At 44.5% G+C, this 18,802-nt stretch overlaps 1 protein-coding gene across 2 annotated transcripts in view; it reads left to right on the forward strand.

The window, feature by feature from the left end:
* DNAH10 (dynein axonemal heavy chain 10) overlaps window positions 1-18,802 on the forward strand; it is a 712,041-nt gene that overhangs the window by 374,788 nt on the left and 318,451 nt on the right. For both annotated transcript variants that reach the window (XM_063964569.1, XM_063964570.1), the window contains 2 exons: window positions 2,152-2,313; window positions 7,641-7,848. In XM_063964569.1, coding sequence (XP_063820639.1) covers window positions 2,152-2,313; window positions 7,641-7,848 — 370 coding nt within the window. The remainder of the gene's footprint in view (window positions 1-2,151; window positions 2,314-7,640; window positions 7,849-18,802) is intronic.

Raw genomic sequence — 18,802 nt, forward strand, 5'->3', positions numbered from 1 at the left:
TGCACTTGCGTCAGCTCCATGCTATGTGCAGGAGATTCATCTAAAAGAGGCTGCCTTTCTCCTTTCATGCGCAAAAATGTGTGAAGTCACTTCTGTGCAAGCGATGTATGCATAAACTATTTATTTGCATCCGTGAAGAGAGATCGTGCAACTTAGAAATCAGTCCACTGTTGTTGTGAGCATAGAGACTTTGGATCTTTCCTCTGAGCTTTGTTTTCACTCCATTGTTCTCCTACTCTTCAATCACATGATATACTGGGTGTGTATAAGTGGGTACACACTTAGCGATAAATTAAACGACTTTGCTCATTTTGACCTTTCCTGGGTGTCGTTTACTTTATCTCTAAGTGAGAATGCTGCCGCCGATGAGTGATGCGTGGCCCCGCGAGTCGTTAACGACCCTCGGTGACGCCCGTGAATGCAGCTCAATTTGGACTCATCGTCCAAAACTGCATGCTCCGGCCAACCACGGCATGACGTCACTGCGCGATATAATTAGTGATACCGCATAGTGTGTATGCCCGCCGTTTGGCAGCCTGGCCCGGGAGTGGAAACACTAGGCGACATTGCTCATAGAGCACATCTCATAGTGTGTACCCACCTTATGGGTGGATACACACTATAAGATTATCTGTCCGATCTTTCTGGTTGGAATAAAATTTGGTAATGTATGACGCAAATGACAATCAACCATTTGCTTCCAAAATCTTGAAAATGGGCCAAAATGGTTGTTCAGATTATTTGGTTAAATCAAATGGATTTAACCAATTTGTCTGAACATCCATTTTTGTCTGTTTCCCAGTGTTTGGGAGCAGATGGTCAATTGTCATTTGCTCCCATACATTACCAGATTTTCATTCCAACCAGAAGGATTGGACAGATAATCTTACAGTGGGTATTCATCTTAAATTTTTGCAGTCATTCTCGTTTTCACTCCAGAGAGATTTTGAAAAAGAGATAATGATTTGTACAAGTAAGGTTATGCATGTTTAAATTCAAACCTTGCTGCTTTAAGCAGATTATGAAAATGAGGGGCAAAAGAGCTGTCTTTATTACCTTTGCCAATTTTGTTTGAGTGAACAATGTTGTTACATTGTTGTTGTTGTTGTTGTTGTTGTTGTTACATTGTTCAGAGTTTATCTAGAAAAGAACTTCTCAATTGTAGGCCTGTACTTTTATTGAGATCTGTTTAGGCAGAGTAGTACAGTTGGCAAGTGCACTCACCATCTGTTCTAAAGACCGTGCTCAAGTACAGTAGTTCTATAAATAATTAAAAAAAAAAATGGACAGATCCTTAAATCCACACTGGTTTACACTACCAGGTAGAGACCACATGCTCATAGTCTCCTTGTCACTTGTTGGGAAGGTACTTTATTTGTGTCTGTTTGATTCACACACCACTTGCACAGACTGGCTGTCTAGCACTGGGTCTGGTTGATGACAGTGACAAACCCAGTTGCGACGAGAGGGGGGGGGGGGGTAAATACTCCTTATCTGGGCCCGAGCCTGTTGGAGGGGCTCAGGGGGGGCCTTGACCTGCTGCACCCCCAACCCCTTTCCATTGTAAACAGCAGCCACTTGGGTGCTGGAAGAATGAGGACAAACAGCTGTTACAGCAGCCTCCCTCCCCAGCACAGCAAACGCTGCTGTGTGCTGCACTGGGAGAGAGAGGTAGCTGCAGAAGCAGTGTTCTCTCTCTCTCCCTGCGCATGCTATCACACCTGCTTCTCCCCTGCTCCCCGGCAACTGGCGCTGCCATTGCTCATTAGTACTCACCCCCCAGCCCCTGTACCTGGGGCTGGCATGGCTGTCGGTGACTGATTCAGGATTTACATTTGTTTGTAAGGGGCAAATGCCATCCATGACAATTAATGCCCATTAAAGTATACCTTCTCTACCCCTCTATCTCATTATAGTAATCTAACTTACTGTATTTCTGCACTGCTCTCCACGTACTACAGTGGGAAAGCCTTTACTTTGCCCTGCTCCTACCCTCCGACTGTGCAAACTCCAAAAATCAAAGTACACAGCGGGCCAAAGCTGTAATCACACTGCAGGGTGGGTAGTTTGCCATTTGTAAATTACGACTAGTTACAGCACCAGTATTTCCTTCATCACATTAAAGCAAATCACTGTCAATGTTTTTTTTAGGTATTGAAGACTATATCACTCGGTGTGGGCAGGCAGTTTCGAAGTTTGAAGCCTTGGTACTTAAAATCCAGAAGAACACAAATGACATTGATTGCAAACTCTTGGCTATTGAATCTGCAAACCTCTTTAAATTTCTGACTAAAAAGTCAACAGATCTCCCAGGTATATCAGTTTGAAACCAATGTCAAATGAATATTATTCTGTTTGTCTACTGTTGGCAGAGTATTGACCTCTCTGCTGAAAATATCAGGTTTATGTATACTAACTAACACTCTATTGATAAAGTACCCAGTACTACTACTTGCGGTTGTATGATTTCATGTCTGTATGATTTCTTATCCTGTCAACAAGTGTAATTCTATTACAAATGATAATTTAGAGTGTTACAGAATTGGTGGTCTCAGTGTGTGCAGTTCCTATGTTGGGAAAGTGCCTTTCACCCGACTTTCTCACGGATACTTGCTCAACCGCAACGTTTTCTGGGGGATATGTTTTAAATTGGCAACAAATAAGGACTACGTAGTGCCACTCACAAATCTCCAACCCCAAAGCATGTGTATTTGTTATCGTATTTTGTCGCTTATTGCCTAGATATTGCTATAGCATCATGTTTCAGTGAAGGGAGCTCTTAAAGATGACCAATATCACTTTTATCTGTAGTTAATCTTTTGTTTTCCATACTCCCGTTACCACAGAAGTTGCAAATCTGGGGACACCAGTGTTCTGGAGATGTATCCATTGTTGACTCCGGTACTCCCATGATCCTCCAGAGCTAACAGCATGCAGTCTGCAAGTAAAAAAAATGCAGATTGGTGTGGTTGACACAGCTGGTCAAAGCTGTATCAAAAGCTCCATGGAACCTTGTGGTAGGGTTAGGATTAGAGCTAAATATTTTTAAAAAATGTGTCAACCTTTTCTGTGTCAATCATTTGCATGTTGACCTTTCAACCCGGTAGACCCATGTTGACCATTTAACTGTCGACCTTTTAACCATGTCAACCTATTGACTATCGACCATCTGGTGTTGACCTATTGACTATCTATATACTGTTAATCTTTTAATCAACACCGTCTCCCGTCATCTAATTTTTGCTGATTATATTAAGATTAGAAATAACACATAAATGCAACATCTGCTAATCATAGAATGTCAGAGTCCTCATAAATTACACATTTGGCCCCCGGTTTTATTGATACTTCTGAAACCGAACCAGAATCTCTGTTAAGTTATTGCAAAAACACAATTCTCAAGATCTTGTCAACTTTTAACCTCTTATTTCTTCATATGACTTCTTAAAGGGGCAGGTTTCCACTTTAGGCAATATCCTACCTCTATGACTGTTTGTTATTACCCAGTTTTGTTTTATCATTGTTTTGTTATATCATTGTTATTTCTAATTGTAAAGTGCAACGGAATTTGCTGCGCTATATAAGAAACTGTTAATAAATAATAAATAAAATTGCTCTTAATTTCTTCTTCTAAGTGTAATATACTGCTTAATTGATAAAATATTAACCATAGACATAGACAGTTTTGTGTCCTACAGGTTGCCTTCTTTATCAATGTATTATTTTTATGTTATTTTGGTTTTTCATTTTTGTTTATTGCATTTAAAAAATATATGTTTTGTTAAGTCAATCACAATGAACAACAGAATAAACTGACCGAGGGTGTTTTTTCACCCAGACAAAGCGTGAAGTGTGGAATTGTAAAACTTTAAGACATAGGGGGGTTTCCAATTAGATCCAATTAGTTTTTGGCGGGTGAAAATGGACGGATAACACGATTAATGACCAATGCCCATTATCGCTGTATCCAATTAGGGTCTGTTTTCAGTGTCCGAAAACAGACCCGCGATCGCACGAAAACACATAGGGTTGGGGATAAGTCTCCGATCCTATGTGTTATCGCAATTCCAGCAGCCCTTTATTGTGGGTTATGTTTCGGGTGCTGGCATCGGGGTGCGAGAGCCCGCCGCCTCATTGGGGCTAATAGGAAAGCCATACAATTACCCGTGGTTATCGATAGCAGGTAATTAGATACCCCCCAGTTGGAGGTATTAAATGTTGGAAGGGTCTGGAAAAGGTAGAGGAGCCGAGGAAGCATGTTCATCTTCACTGAGTTCACTCTGCCTATACATGAAATTAAATGGCTACACCAAGAATTCAAGTCCAACTTAATGTGACCTAAAATACAGGCAAAATTAGCCTAGAATAGCCGGTGGTGATGAATAATTAGAATAGAGATTGATCTCAGAGAGGAAAGGCTGCATGGATTGAGCTGGATTCCCTAGGGATATTAAGACACCGTCTGCGTATAAGTAAATTTTGTGCTCAGAAGGACCAGTCTTTCCATGGCAATGTCTGTATTGCTTTGAATCCTTGCCACCAGAGGTTCCATGACTTGGGCAAAGATCAGGGGAGAAAGTCTTTGGTACCTTTGGCAATTGGACATTATATCAAGCACTAAAGTTGGGGAGACCTTGGGTAACAGTGATCACTATATGATCACATTCGACATCAGTTTCAAGAAACATCACTACAAGGGATCAACCAAAACATTTAGCTTTCAGAAGGCTAACTTCAGTATGCTGAGAAGTGCACTTAACGACATTGATTGGGAAGATTTGTTTCGTGGCAAGAACACTATGGAAATGTGGGATGCTTTAAAAGGGTTGTTAAATAGCAATATTGACAAATTCATTCCCATGGGCTGCAAACGGAGGAGTACCAAACTCAAACCGATGTGGCTTAATAAGAAGGTCAAGGAAGAAATGGATAATAAGAAGCGTGCTTTCAAAGCATTTAAAGCTAATGGAACGGAGGAGTCATTTCAGTACTACAAGGAATGCAATAAAAGATGCAAAAAAGCAACAAGAGCAGCTAAAATTTAAATCGAAAAGCAAATCGCTATAGAGAGCAAAACCAATCCTAAAAAGTTTTTTAAATACATAAACAGTACAAGGTTAAGAAAGGAGAACGTAGGTCCAATAAAAGATGAATTTGAAGTATTGATAAATGATGACGAAACAAAAGCGGAAATACTGAACAAATTTTTTTCATTGGTGTTCACCAGAGAAGAAGTGACGGTGGGAGTAGTGCATAACGATAGTGAAAGCAATGATTCCTGGCTAGATACTTGTTTAAGTGAGGAAATAGTCCGGGAGAGACTAAGCAAAATTAAGATTAATAAATCACCTGGCCTAGATGGAGCTTAGTTCACAACTAGCAAGACCTCTATACTTGATTTTCAATAGTTCAGTTAGATCAGGCATGGTACCAATGGACTGGCGTATAGCTGAGGTAGTGCCATTATTTAAAAAGAGATCTAAAAATCGTCCGGGAAATTACAGACCAGTTAGTTTGACATCTATAGTGGGGAAATTATTGGAGGGAATTTTAAGGGATGACATACAGGAGTATCTGCATGCCGCTAAGTTTATTAGCAAGAACCAGCATGGGTTTGTAAGGGACAGATCATGTCAAACTTACTTATTTAGCTTCTATGAGGAAGTGAGCGACAATCTTGACCAAGGAAAAGCAGTGGATGTGGTATACTTAGATTTTGCAAAAGCCTTCGATACAGTGACTCACAGGAGACTGATCATCAAATTAAAGGAGCTTGGCCTAGGAAAAACTATTTGTACATGGATAAGTAATTGGCTGGATAACAGGGTACAGCGAGTAGTGGTCAATGGGATGTCCTCCAGCTGGGCACCAGTAGTCAGCGTAATACCACAAGGGTCCATACTCGGGCCACTACTGTTCAACATATTTATCATCGACCTGGAATTAGGCCTGGAAAGCACAGTTTCAGTCTTTGCAGATGATACTAAATTGTGTAAGGTAATTAATTCGGAAATAGATGTGGAGTCTCTACAGAATTATTTATCTAAACTTGAAATCTGGGCGTCTAAATGGAAAATGAGATTCAATATAGAAAAATGCAAAGTTATGCACTTCGGGACTAAAAACAAACTTGCAACCTACATATTAAATGGGGAAAATCTAGGGGTAACAGTATAGGAAAAAGATTTGGGGATACTCATTGATAATAGACTAAACAACCGTATACAATGTCAAAGTGCAGCAAAGAAGGCAAGTAAGGTGCTAGCATGCATAAAACGGGGAATTGAGACAAGGGACGAGAGTGTAATCCTGCCGCTGTACAAATCATTGTTACGTCGCACCTGGAATATTGTGTTCAGTTTTGGGCACCACATTATAAAAAAGATATCTGTGAACTCTAAAGGGTTCAAAGGCGAGCTACTAAATTGATTAAAGGACTAGAGGGACTGGAGTATGAGGAAAGGCTCACTAGGTTGAAATTGTATACACTAGAAATGAGGCGTCTAAGAGGACACATTATTAATATCTTCAAATATATAAAGGGAAATTACAAAGAGTTATTAGAGGAATTGTTTATTAAAAGAACTCTGTATAAGAGGATAGAAAATTCCATACGCAATGTAGGAAAGGGTTCTTCACTGTTAGGGCAATAAGGCTCTGGAATTCCCTGCCAGAGAAGGTGACAATGGCGGACTCTATACCTGTATATGCATTTAAAAACGGATTGAATAAATTTCTGACTGAAAAAGTTATCCAAGGTTATAGCATTTAAAATATTGACATTGTTAATCTGGGAGGAACATGATTTACAGTTGATAACTAAACATAAAACATTATTTCAATTGGGACATTATAATGAACTCGACTTAAGACAGATTACAGGTTGAACCCGATGAGCATTTTGACGCTTTTCAACATCATTAACTATGTAACTATGTAATTATAAAAGAGGGAGAGGTGAGACGGTTGACAGAAACCATAGCAGATTTATTATGGTATTGTTAAAAAAAACATGTATACAGGTTGAGTATCCCATATCCAAATATTCCGAAATACGGAATATTCCGAAATACGGACTTTTTTGAGTGAGAGTGAGATAGTGAAACCTTTGTTTTTTGATGACTCAATGTACACAAACTTTGTTTAATACACAAAGTTATTAAAAATATTGTATTAAATGACCTTCAGGCTGTGTGTATAAGGTGTATATGAAACATAAATGAATTGTGTGAATATACACACACTTTGTTTAATGCACAAAGTTATAAAAAATATTGGCTAAAATGACCATCAGGCTGTGTGTATAAGGTGTATATGTAACATAAATTCATTCTGTGCTTAGATTTAGGTCCCATCGCCATGATATCTCATTATGGTACGCAATTATTCCAAAATACGGAAAAATCCGATATCCAAAATACCTCTGGTCCCAAGCATTTTGGATAAGAGATACTCAACCTGTATATTGTTTTTGTGCTATTACGTCTGTAATGTACTTTGTATGCATTTTATGTCTTGTTATGTTAATTTTGTTTTATAAATACTAATCATTTCTAATGTGGTCAGGAGTTACCACATCCTTAATTTTCACCCTAAACCCCATCTAGTTTTGTGATTGCTATCTCTTAACATTTCTTTAGGTGTCAATGAATTCTTTGAATACATAGAGAATGAGCGGAATAAGGACATTGAAATTATGGTCAGAAAATATACTGCAATTGAGTCTATCCTAACAAAAATTGAAGGTCTTGTGGTGAATACAAACACTGGAAAAAATCCCAAATTGGCTCAATATTATGCTTACTGGGAAAGCAGAGTTTACAACACATTGTCAAAGATGGTTATAAAGTGAGTAAAACATTTTCTTTCTTGGTTTCAGAAAATACATGAATACATATACTGTAGTAACACAGAAAAAGAGTTATGTTTTAATGAGTGATAAATAAGGACTGTAATCTCCTGCTATGCATCCTTTCTCATATGTCCTAGAGGATGCTGGGGAAGCTTCAAGAACCATGGGGTATAGACGGGATCCGCAGAAGACATGGGCACTTTAAGACTTTGAATGGGTGTGAACTGGCTCCTCCCTCTATGCCCCTCCTCCAGACTCCAGTTTAGATTCTGTGCCCAGTGAGACTGGTCACACACAGGGGAGCTCTACTGAGTTTCTCCTAAAAGACTTTATGTTAGGTTTATTAATTTCAGGGAGAACTGCTGGCAACAGTCTCCCTGCATCGTGGGACTTAGGGGAGAGAAGTCAGACCTACTTCTGTGAGTTTCAAGGCTCTGCTTCATTGGCTACTGGACACCATTAGCTCCTGAGGGTCTGATCGCTAGGTACGCCTAGGGGCTCGTTCCCAGAGCCCGCCGTCACCCCCCTTGCAGATCCAGAAGTCAGAAGACAGGTGAGTAAAAGAAGATCAGAAGATTTCAGTGACGGCTTTGAGGTACCGCACAGCAGCCGCGCTGTGCGCCATGCTCCCACACACACAGGTACTGCAAGGTGCAGGGCACGGGGGGGGGGGGGGGGAGGCACTCTGGGCAGCATATAAATCCTCAACAGAGACTGGCAATCGAATATATAAGTACCTAGGCACTATATTTAACCCCTGCCAGTATAAATATATGTAAGTAATAGCGGGGCTGAAGTGCGCCATTAAGGGGGCGGGGCTTCCCCCTCACAGCTCATTTCAGCGCCATTTTCTCCTCACAGAGACGCTGGTCCTTCCAAAGCACTTCTGTACAGATCAGAGTGAAAAACGAGGGGGGGCACAGTTGTTTGGTGCAATATAAGTTAAAAATAAAAGCACACTATATCATAAGCGCTGTGGAAATGAGTTGGTAAACTCCTTCTGTGTTTCCATGACAGAATGTACTGGGGTCTATCCCTTATAGCCAGTGTAATGTCGGTGGGTGTTTGGTACACGTATGTCGGCATATCTGAGGCTGAGTGCTCTGCCACAAAGGGAATGACTCTGTCTGCGCTGTCGACTCCTAATGTACTTGGTACATGTAAATAAATGTCACATGTCAGTAGAGGTATATTTTTCCCAAGAGAAAACTATATGGGAGACACAGACGTGGGGGGTGACCCTGTCGACACCAACAATATCTGACTGGGTGGAAATTGGCATGATAATGTGATGCATATCAGAAAGAGCTATACCTGTATGTATAGTAAGGTTACATAGGTCTGTGGCACGATCACAGACGTGATAATATTTATGGAGGGAGTCGTATTCATAGAATAGATTTCTCTCAGACCCCTCGGGATAGCAAAAATGTTATTTTGCCCAGTTACTACTCCCTGAGATTGACTCGAATAATGTTTCTTATGTCGACCATAATGTTTCCTGATTAGATCCACAAAATCGGCATTCAGTACCCGTTCATACACATTAGAACGTATTAATGTCACTAGGGACCCTGCTGTTCCTGACAAAAGGATATATGTATACGTGTTAGATATATATATATATAGATATATGTGTGTATAGGTGCATTTAAAGGTATATATATATATATATATATATATGTATATATATATAAAAATTATCATGAATGCTGAGGTAAAGTTATTCTTTCTCATGTGCTGAGCGCTCTGTTGAAAAAACTCTGGGTCAAGGATTCCGAGTGTTTATTCTTTTCCCGCCGTGGATAGAATAAAGTGAGAGTCACCCCCTGTTCTGCGCGGGGCCCTGTCACAATGGATCGTATGCAGGAAGATATGTGATACTCTAATTATGTGTCAGCATGTATGTTGATTATACTTGCATTACATGCGCATGGGGGAGTAGTTGTATGCAGGGTACCCCTTAAGTTGGGTCATGTCTATATCATTGCAGCATACTGCCGTGCGACTACAAGGGATATAGGACTCTTGGGTTCGCGGGCCAATTCCATGGCGGTCTCGACTAGAAGGGCGTTGTGGATTCACCAATGGAATGCTGAGGCTGACTCCGAGAAGAATTGGAGTCTCTTCCCTATGAAGGTGAAACCTGGTTTGGGGATGGCTTTGTTAAGTTGATCTCGGCAGATACCACTGGTAAGTCTACCTTCTTGACCTATGTTCCCTCACAACGGTTGGCGACGCATTTTTGTAGGATGCAGTCATTTCGACCGAATGTATACGGTTTTCCCTTTCTTTGCAGGTAGAGGAAGATGAAAAGGTAAGAAGTCAGCAGCCTTTTCAAGTTCGCAGAAGCAGAAATCATCCTCTGTTTCTGCCACATCCACCGCATGACGCTGGGTCTATCTTGCGGGAGCCCACACCGGCGGGACCACGTCTAATACTCTTCAGTCAGTCCTGGAACGGACATGGACCAGTGAGTTTAAGAATAGAGTCCCAAGGGGGACATACTGGAGTTTCCAGACGATTCCCAGCACTGATTTTTCAAATAGACCTTACCGATTCTCCTCTGGACGGGGAGGTAGTATGCGACGCCTACAAGAGTTGTGTCAGGATCAGGTCATTGTCCTGCTGTCCCGGTCACACAAGAAAAAAAGAAAAAAGCTGTTTTTCAAGCTTTTTCATGCTTCTGAGGCCGGACGGCTCGGTCAGAACAATCCTATACCTAAAATCCCAAAACTTTCTACTTAAGAAGTTGAACTACAAGATGGAATCTCTCAGGGCATGCATCTCCAATCTGTAAAAGGAGAAAGAGGGTCTAAGTACGGTTTCTTCCGCATTAGGCTTACCTGGGTTTGCTATTCAGGATTGTCATTACCAATTCACCGGAGTTATGGCGGTATGATGGTTTTCCTTCGATAGTAAAAGAGTCTTTATTATTCTGTACTGGGATGCTATCCTGAATACGGCGAGGTCAAGAAACAAGTGGTGCAAAACGTTGCTTTCTCCCTGGCAGTTCTTCAACAAAGTGGTTGGCTCCTGAACTTGCCAGAATCACTGTTGAATGAATAATGTTAGATACAGAACTGTTGAGAGTTTGTTTCTTCCAGTGGAAAAAGCTCTGAGGATCCAGAGTCGGGTCAGATCTGCAACAGTGTCAATCCATCAATACGTTCCATTGATGAAAAAGATGGTTGCGGCCTACAAGGCCATTCAGGTTAAATGCCAGAGTGGTTTTTAGCGGGACCAGTTGGACATGTGGTCCGGGTCTCACCTGCACATGCACCGGAAAATAATCCTATCTTCCAGGACCAGAATCTCTCTCCTGTGGTGGCTGCACAGTTCTCACCTCCTAGAGGGACGAAGGTTCGGGATCCAGGATTGGATCCTGGTGTCCATGGATGCAAGGCTGGGAAGCAGTCATTCAGGGGGGAAAATTTCCAGGGAAAATGGTCAAGCCAGGAAGCTTGTCTGCACATAAACATTCTGGAATTAAGGGCTATTTACATTGGCCTTCTGCAAGCGGAACATCTTCTTCGCGATCTGCCCGTCTTAATTCAGTCGGACAACATAACAGCAGTGGCGTACGTAAACCTCCAGGGCGGATCGAAGAGCAGAGCAGCAATGGCAGAAGCCACAAAATTTTTCCGCTGGGCGGAAAGGCATGTAAATGCTCTGTCAGCGGTCTTCATTCCGGATGTAGACAACTGGGAAACAGACTTCCTCAGCAGACACGATCTCCATCCGGGTGAGTGGGGTCTTCATCAAGAGGTGTTTGCAGAAGTGACAAGTCGTTGGGGAATTCCTCAAATAGACATGATGGCGTCTCTCCTCAACAAGAAACTTCCGAGATATTGTTCCAGGTCGAGGGACCCTCAAGCAATAGCAGTGGACGCCCTAGTGACACCGTGGATGTTTCAGTCAGTATATGTGTTCCCTCCGATTCCACTCATTCCAAAAGTGATAAAGATCATAAGAAGAACAAGGGTTCAGGCAATCCTCATTGTTTCAGACTGGCCAAGGAGGGCTTGGTATCCAGATCTTCAGGAATTGCTCATAGGAAATCCATGGCCTCTTCCTCTACGAGAGGATCTGTTACAGCAGGGGCCGTGCGTGTACCAAGACTTGCCGCGGCTTGGAGGTTAGGCGCAGGATCCTAGCCCGAAAGGGTATTCCCGGTGAAGTAATTTCCACACTGCTTCAGGCTAGAAGAGAGGTAACGTTGAAACATTATCACCGTATTTGGAGAAAATATGTGTCTTGGTGTGAATCCAAGGAGGCCCCTACGGAAGAATTTCAGCTGGGCCGTTTTCTCCATTTTTTGCAAGCAGGGGTAGATGCAGGCCTAAAGTTAGGCTCAATTAAAGTACAAATTTCGGCCTTGTCAATTTTCTTTCAAAGAGAATTGGCTTCCCTTCCGGAAGTTCAGACTTTCGTGAAAGCCGTGCTGCACATCCAACCTCCCTTTGTGCCACCGGGGGCACCATGGGATCTTAACGTGGTGTTGCGGTTCCTGTAATCTCATTGGTTTGAACCTTTACGTAAGGTAGAGTTGAAATTCGTCACTTAGAAAGTGATCATGCTGTGGGCCTTGGCCTCCGCAAGGCGGGTGTCTGTATTGGCGGCTTTGTCTCACAAGAGCCCCTGATCTTCCATGAAGATAGAGCGGAGTTGAGAACTCGTCAGCAATTTCTGCCTAAAGTGGTGTCATCATTTCACATGAACAACCTATTGTGGTGCCAGTGGCTACTGACGCATTTGAGGAATCGAAGTCTCTAGATGTGGTCAGAGCTTAGAAAATTTATGTAGCCAGAACGGCTCAGATTAGGACAATGGAGGCTCTGTTGTCCTGTATGATCCCAACAAGATTGGGACTCCTGCTTCCAAGCAGACTATTGCACGCTGGATCTGTAATACGATTCAGCAAGCTCATTCTACGGCTGGATTGCCGTTACCGCAATCGGTGAAGGCCCATTCTACCAGAAAGGTGGGCTCATCCTGGGCGGCTGCACGAGGGGTCTCGGCATTACGGCTTTGTCGAGCAGTTACTTGGTCGGGTTCAAATACCTTTGAGAAGTTTTACAAGTTTGATACCCTGGCTGTTGAGGACCTCTTGTTGGGTCAGTCGGTGCTGCAGAGTCATCCGCACTCTCCCGCCCGTTCTAGAGCTTTGGTATAAACCCCATGGTTCTTGAAGCATCCCCAGCATCCTCTTAGTCCGTAGAGGATGCTGGGCGCCCGTCCCAGTGCGTACTGTATCTGCAGTTATTGGGTATGTTTACACACATGGTGTGTTGCGTTTAAGTCAGCCTGTTGCTGACGATATTCATACCATGGCATGCGTTATGCTGTTATTGGTTGTGTTTACACACAGGTTGTGTTACGCTTTATGTCAGCGTATTGCTGCATATTCTTCATGCCGTCGGCTGGTGTTCTATTGAATGCCACGTTCTGCGGCATACTGGAGGTGTGAGCTGGTAAGATGCTCACCGTGGTTTAATAATAAATTTTTTCCTCGAATTGTCCGTCTCCCTGGCCACAGTTACTTAAACTGGAGTGTGGAGGAGGGGCATAGAGGGAGGAGCCAGTTCACACCCATTCAAAGTCTTAAAGTGCCCTTGTCTCCTGCGGATCCCGTCTATACCCCATGGTTCTTGAAGCATCCCCAGCATCCTCTACGGACTAAGAGAAAAGGATTTACCGGTAGGTATTAAAATCCTATTTCTCTGACGTCCTAGTGGATGCTGGGGACTCCGTAAGGACCATGGGGAATAGCGGCTCCGCAGGAGACTGGGCACAAAAGTAAAGCTTTAGAACTACCTGGTGTGCACTGGCTCCTCCCCCCATGACCCCCCTCCAAGCCTCTGTTAGATTTTTGTGCCCGAACGAGAAGGGTGCACACTAGGTGGCTCTCCTGAGCTGCTTAGTGAAAAGTTTAGTTTTAGGTTTTTTATGTTCAGTGAAACCTGCTGGCAACAGGCTCACTGCATCGAGGGACTAAGGGGAGAAGAAGCGAACTCACCTGCGTGCAGAGTGGATTGGGCTTCTTAGGCTACTGGACATTAGCTCCAGAGGGACCGATCACAGGCCCAGCCATGGATAGGTCCCAGAGCCGCGCCACCGGCCCCCTTACAGAGCCAGAAGACAGAAGAGGTCCGGAAAATCGGCGGCAGAAGACGTCCTGTCTTCAACAAGGTAGCGCACAGCACTGCAGCTGTGCGCCATTGCTCTCAGCACACTTCACACTCCGGTCACTGAGGGTGCAGGGCGCTGGGGGGGGGGCGCCCTGAGACGCAATAAAAACACCTTGGATGGCAAAAAATGCATCACGTATAGCTCCTGGGCTATATGGATGAATTTAACCCCTGCCAGAATACACAGAAAAACGGGAGATAAGGCCGCCGAGAAGGGGGCGGAGCCTATCTCCTCAGCACACTGGCGCCATTTTCCCTCACAGCTCCGTTGGAGGGAAGCTCCCTGGCTCTCCCCTGCAGTCACTACACTACAGAAAGGGTTAAAAAAGAGAGGGGGGCACTAATTACGCGCAGTATTAAAAATACAGCAGCTATAAGGGGAAAAACACTTATATAAGGTTATCCCTGTATATATATAGCGCTCTGGTGTGTGCTGGCAAACTCTCCCTCTGTCTCCCCAAAGGGCTAGTGGGGTCCTGTCCTCTATCAGAGCATTCCCTGTGTGTGTGCTGTGTGTCGGTACGTTTGTGTCGACATGTATGAGGAGAAAAATGATGTGGAGACGGAGCAGATTGCCTGTAATAGTGATGTCACCCCCTAGGGGGTCGACACCTGAGTGGATGAACTGTTGGAAGGAATTACGTGACAGTGTCAGCTCTGTATAAAAGACAGTGGTTGACATGAGACAGCCGGCTACTCAGCTTGTGCCTGTCCAGACGTCTCATAGGCCGTCAGGGGCTCTAAAGCGCCCGTTACCTCAGATGGCAGATATAGACGCCGACACGGATACTGACTCCAGTGTCGACGGTGAAGAGACAAATGTGACTTCCAGTAGGGCCACACGTTACATGATTGAGGCAATGAAAAATGTTTTACACATTTCTGATAATACGAGTACCACCAAAAAGGAGGTATTATGTTCGGTGAGGAAAAACTACCTGTAGTTTTCCTGAATCTGAGAAATTAAATGAGATGTGTGATGATGCGTGGGTTTCCCCCGATAACAACTGATAATTTCTAAAATGTTATTGGCATTATATCCTTTCCCGCCAGAGGTTAGGGTGCGTTGGGAAACACCCCCTAGGGTGGATAAAGCGCTCACACGCTTGTAAGAACAAGGGCTCTACCCTCTCCTGAGATGGCCGCCCTTAAGGATCCTGCTGATAGAAAGCAGGAGGGTATCCTAAAATGTATTTACACACATACTGGTGTTATACTGCGACCAGCAATCGCCTCAGCCTGGATGTGCAGTGCTGGGTTGGCGTGGTCGGATTCCCTGACTGAAAATATTGATACCCTAGATAGGGACAGTATATTATTGCCTATAGAGCATTTAAAAGATGCATTTCTATATATGCGTGATGCACAGCGGAATATTTGCCGACTGGCATCAAGTCTAAGTGCGTTGTCCATTTCTGCCAGTAGAGGGTTATGGACACGACAGTGGTCAGGTGATGCGGATTCCAAACGGCATTTGGAAGTACTGCCTTATTAAGGGGAGGAGTTATTTGGGGTCGGTCTTTCAGACCTGGTGGCCACGGCAACAGCTGGGAAATCCACGTTTGTACCCCAGGTCGCCTCTCAACATAAGAAGACGCCGTATTATCAGGCGCAGTCTTTTCGTGGGCAAGCGGGCAAAAGGTTCCTCATTTCTGCCCCGTGACAGAGGGAGAGGAAAAAGGCTGCAGAAATCAGCCAGTTCCCAGGAACAGAAGCCCTCTCCCGCCTCTGCCAAGCCCTCAGTATGACGCTGGGGCTTTACAAGCAGAATCAGGCACGGTGGGGGCCCGTCTCAATGAATTTCAGCGCGCAGTGGGCTCACTCGCAAGTAGACCCCTGGATCCTTCAGGTGATATCTCAGGGGTACAAATTGGAATTCGAGACGTCTCCCCCTCGCCGTTTCCTAAAGTCGGCTTTACCGATGTCTCCTTCTGACAGGGAGGCAGTTTTGGAAGCCATTCACAAGCTGTATTCCCAGCAGGTGATAATCAAGGTACCCCTCCTGCAACAGGGAACGGGGTATTATTCCACACTGTTGTGGTACCGAAGCCGGACGGCTCGGTGAGACCGATTCTAAATCTAAAATCTTGAACACTTACATACGGAGGTTCAAATTCAAGATTGAGTCACTCAGAGCAGTGATTGCGAACCTGGAAGAAGGGGACTACATGATGTCTCGGGACATCAAGGATGCTTACCTTCATGTCCCAATTTACCCTTCTCACCAAGGGTACCTCAGGTTTATGGTACAGAACTGTCACTATCAGTTTCAGACGCTGCCGTATGGATGGTCCACGGCACCCCGGGTCTTTACCAAGGTAATGGCCGAAATGATGATACTCCTTCGAAGGAAGGGAATTTTAGTTATCCCTTACTTGGATGATTCCCTGATAAGGGTAAGATCCAGGGAACAGTTGGAGGTCGGTGTAGCACTATCTCAGGTAGTGTTGCGGCAGCACGATTGGATTCTCAATATTCCAAAATCGCAGCTGATTCCGACGACTCGTCGTCTGTTTCTAGGGATGATCCTGGACACAGTCCAGAAAAAGGTGTTTCTCCCGGAGGAGAAAGTCAGGGAGTTATCCGAGCTAGTCGGGAACCTCCTATGACCGAGCCAAGTCTCAGTACATCAATGAAAGGGTTCTGGGAAAAATGGTGGCTTCCTACGAAGCAATCCCATTCGGCAGATTCCACGCAAGAACTTTCCAGTGGGACCTGCTGGACAAATGGTCCGGGTGGCATCTTCAGATGCATCAGCGGATAACCCTGTCACCAAGCACAAGGGTGTCTCTCCTGTGGTGGTTGCAGAGTGCTCATCTTCTAGAGGGCCGCAGATTCGACATTCAGGACTGGGTCCTGGTGACCACGGATGCCAGCCTGCGAGGCTGGGGAGCAGTCACACAGGGAAGGAATTTCCAGAGCTTATGGTCAAGCCTGGAGACATCACTTCACATAAATATCCTGAAGCTAAGGGCCATTTACAATGCTCTAAGCTCAGTAAGACCTCTGCTTCAAGGTCACCCAGAGTTGATCCATTCGGACAACATCACGGCAGTCACCCACGTAAACAGACAGGGTGACACAAGAAGCAGGAGGGCAATGGCAGAAGCTGCAAGGATTCTTCGCTGGGCGGAAAATCATGTGATAGCACTGTCAGCAAGTGGGGACTTCACCCAGAAGTCTTCCACATGTTTATAAAACTCGACAAGTATTGCGCCGGGTCAAGGGACCCTCCGGCAATAGCTGTAGACGCTCTGGTAACACAGTGGGTGTACCAGTCAGTGTATGTGTTCCCTCCTCTGCCTCTCATACCCAAGGTACTGAGAATTATAAGATGGAGAGGAGTAAGCACTATATTCGGGCTCCGGATTGGCCAAGAAGGACTTGGTAACCGGAACTTCAAGAGATGCTCACGGAGGATCCGTGGCCTCTACCTCTAAGAAGGGACCTGCTCCAGCAAGGACCCTGTCTGTTCCAAGACTTACCGCGACTGCGTTTGACGGCATGGCGGTTGAACGCCGGATCCTGAAGGAGAAAGGCATTCCGGATGAAGTCATTCCTATCCTGATCAAAGCCAGGAAAGATATAACCGCAAAACATTATCACCGCATTTGGCAAAAATATGTTGCGTGGTGCGAGGCCAGTAAGGCCCCGACGGAGGAATTTTCAACTAGGTCGATTCCTACATTTCCTGCAAACAGGAGTGTCTATGGGCCTGAAATGGGGGTCCATTAAGGTTCAAATTTCGGCCCTGTAAATTTTCTTCCAAAAAGAACTAGCTTCAGTCCCTGAAGTTCAGACGTTTGTGAAAGGGGTACTGTATATACAGCCTCCTTTTGTGCCTCCAGTGGCACCTTGGGATCTAAATGTAGTTTTTGGGTTCCAAAGGTCACATTGGTTTGAACCACTTAAATATGTGGAGTTAAAATATCTCACATGGAAAGTGGTCATGCTGTTGGCCCTGGCCTGGGCCAGGTGCGTGTCAGAATTGGCGGCTTTATCCTGTAAAAGCCCTCATCTGATTTTCCATTCGGACAGGGCGGAATTGAGGACTTGTCCTCAGTTTCTCCCTAAGGTGGTTTTCAGCGTTTTCACCTGAATCAACCTATTGTGGTGCCTGCGGCTACTAGGGACTTGGAGGACTCCAAGTTGCTAGACGTTGTCAGGGCCCTGGAATTATAGGTTTCCAGGAAGGCTGGAGTCAGAAAATCTGACTCGTTGTTTATTCTGTATGCACCCAACAAGCTGGGTGCTCCTGCTTCTAAGCAGACTATTGCTCGTTGGATTTGTAGTACAATTCAGCTTGCACATTCTGTGGCAGGCCTGCCACAGACAAAATCTGTAAAAGCCCATTCCACAAGGAAGGTGGGCTCATCTTGGGCGGCTGCCCGAGGGGTCTCGGCTTTACAACTTTGCCGAGCAGCTACTTGGTCAGGAGCAAATACGTTTGTAAAATTCTACAAATTTGATACCCTGGCTGAGGAGGACCTGGAGTTCTCTCATTTGGTGCTGCAGAGTCATCCGCACTCTCCCGCCCGTTTGGGAGCTTTGGTATAATCCCCATGGTCCTTACGGAGTCCCCAGCATCCACTAGGACGTCAGAGAAAATAAGAATTTACTTACCGATAATTCTATTTCTCGTAGTCCGTAGTGGATGCTGGGCGCCCATCCCAAGTGCGGATTGTCTGCAATACTGGTACATAGTTATTGTTACCAAAAAAATCGGGTTATTGCTGTAGTGAGCCATCTTTTCTAGAGG

This window comes from Pseudophryne corroboree, chromosome 1 (genome assembly GCF_028390025.1).
Source record: "Pseudophryne corroboree isolate aPseCor3 chromosome 1, aPseCor3.hap2, whole genome shotgun sequence".
NCBI lineage: Eukaryota > Metazoa > Chordata > Amphibia > Anura > Myobatrachidae > Pseudophryne > Pseudophryne corroboree.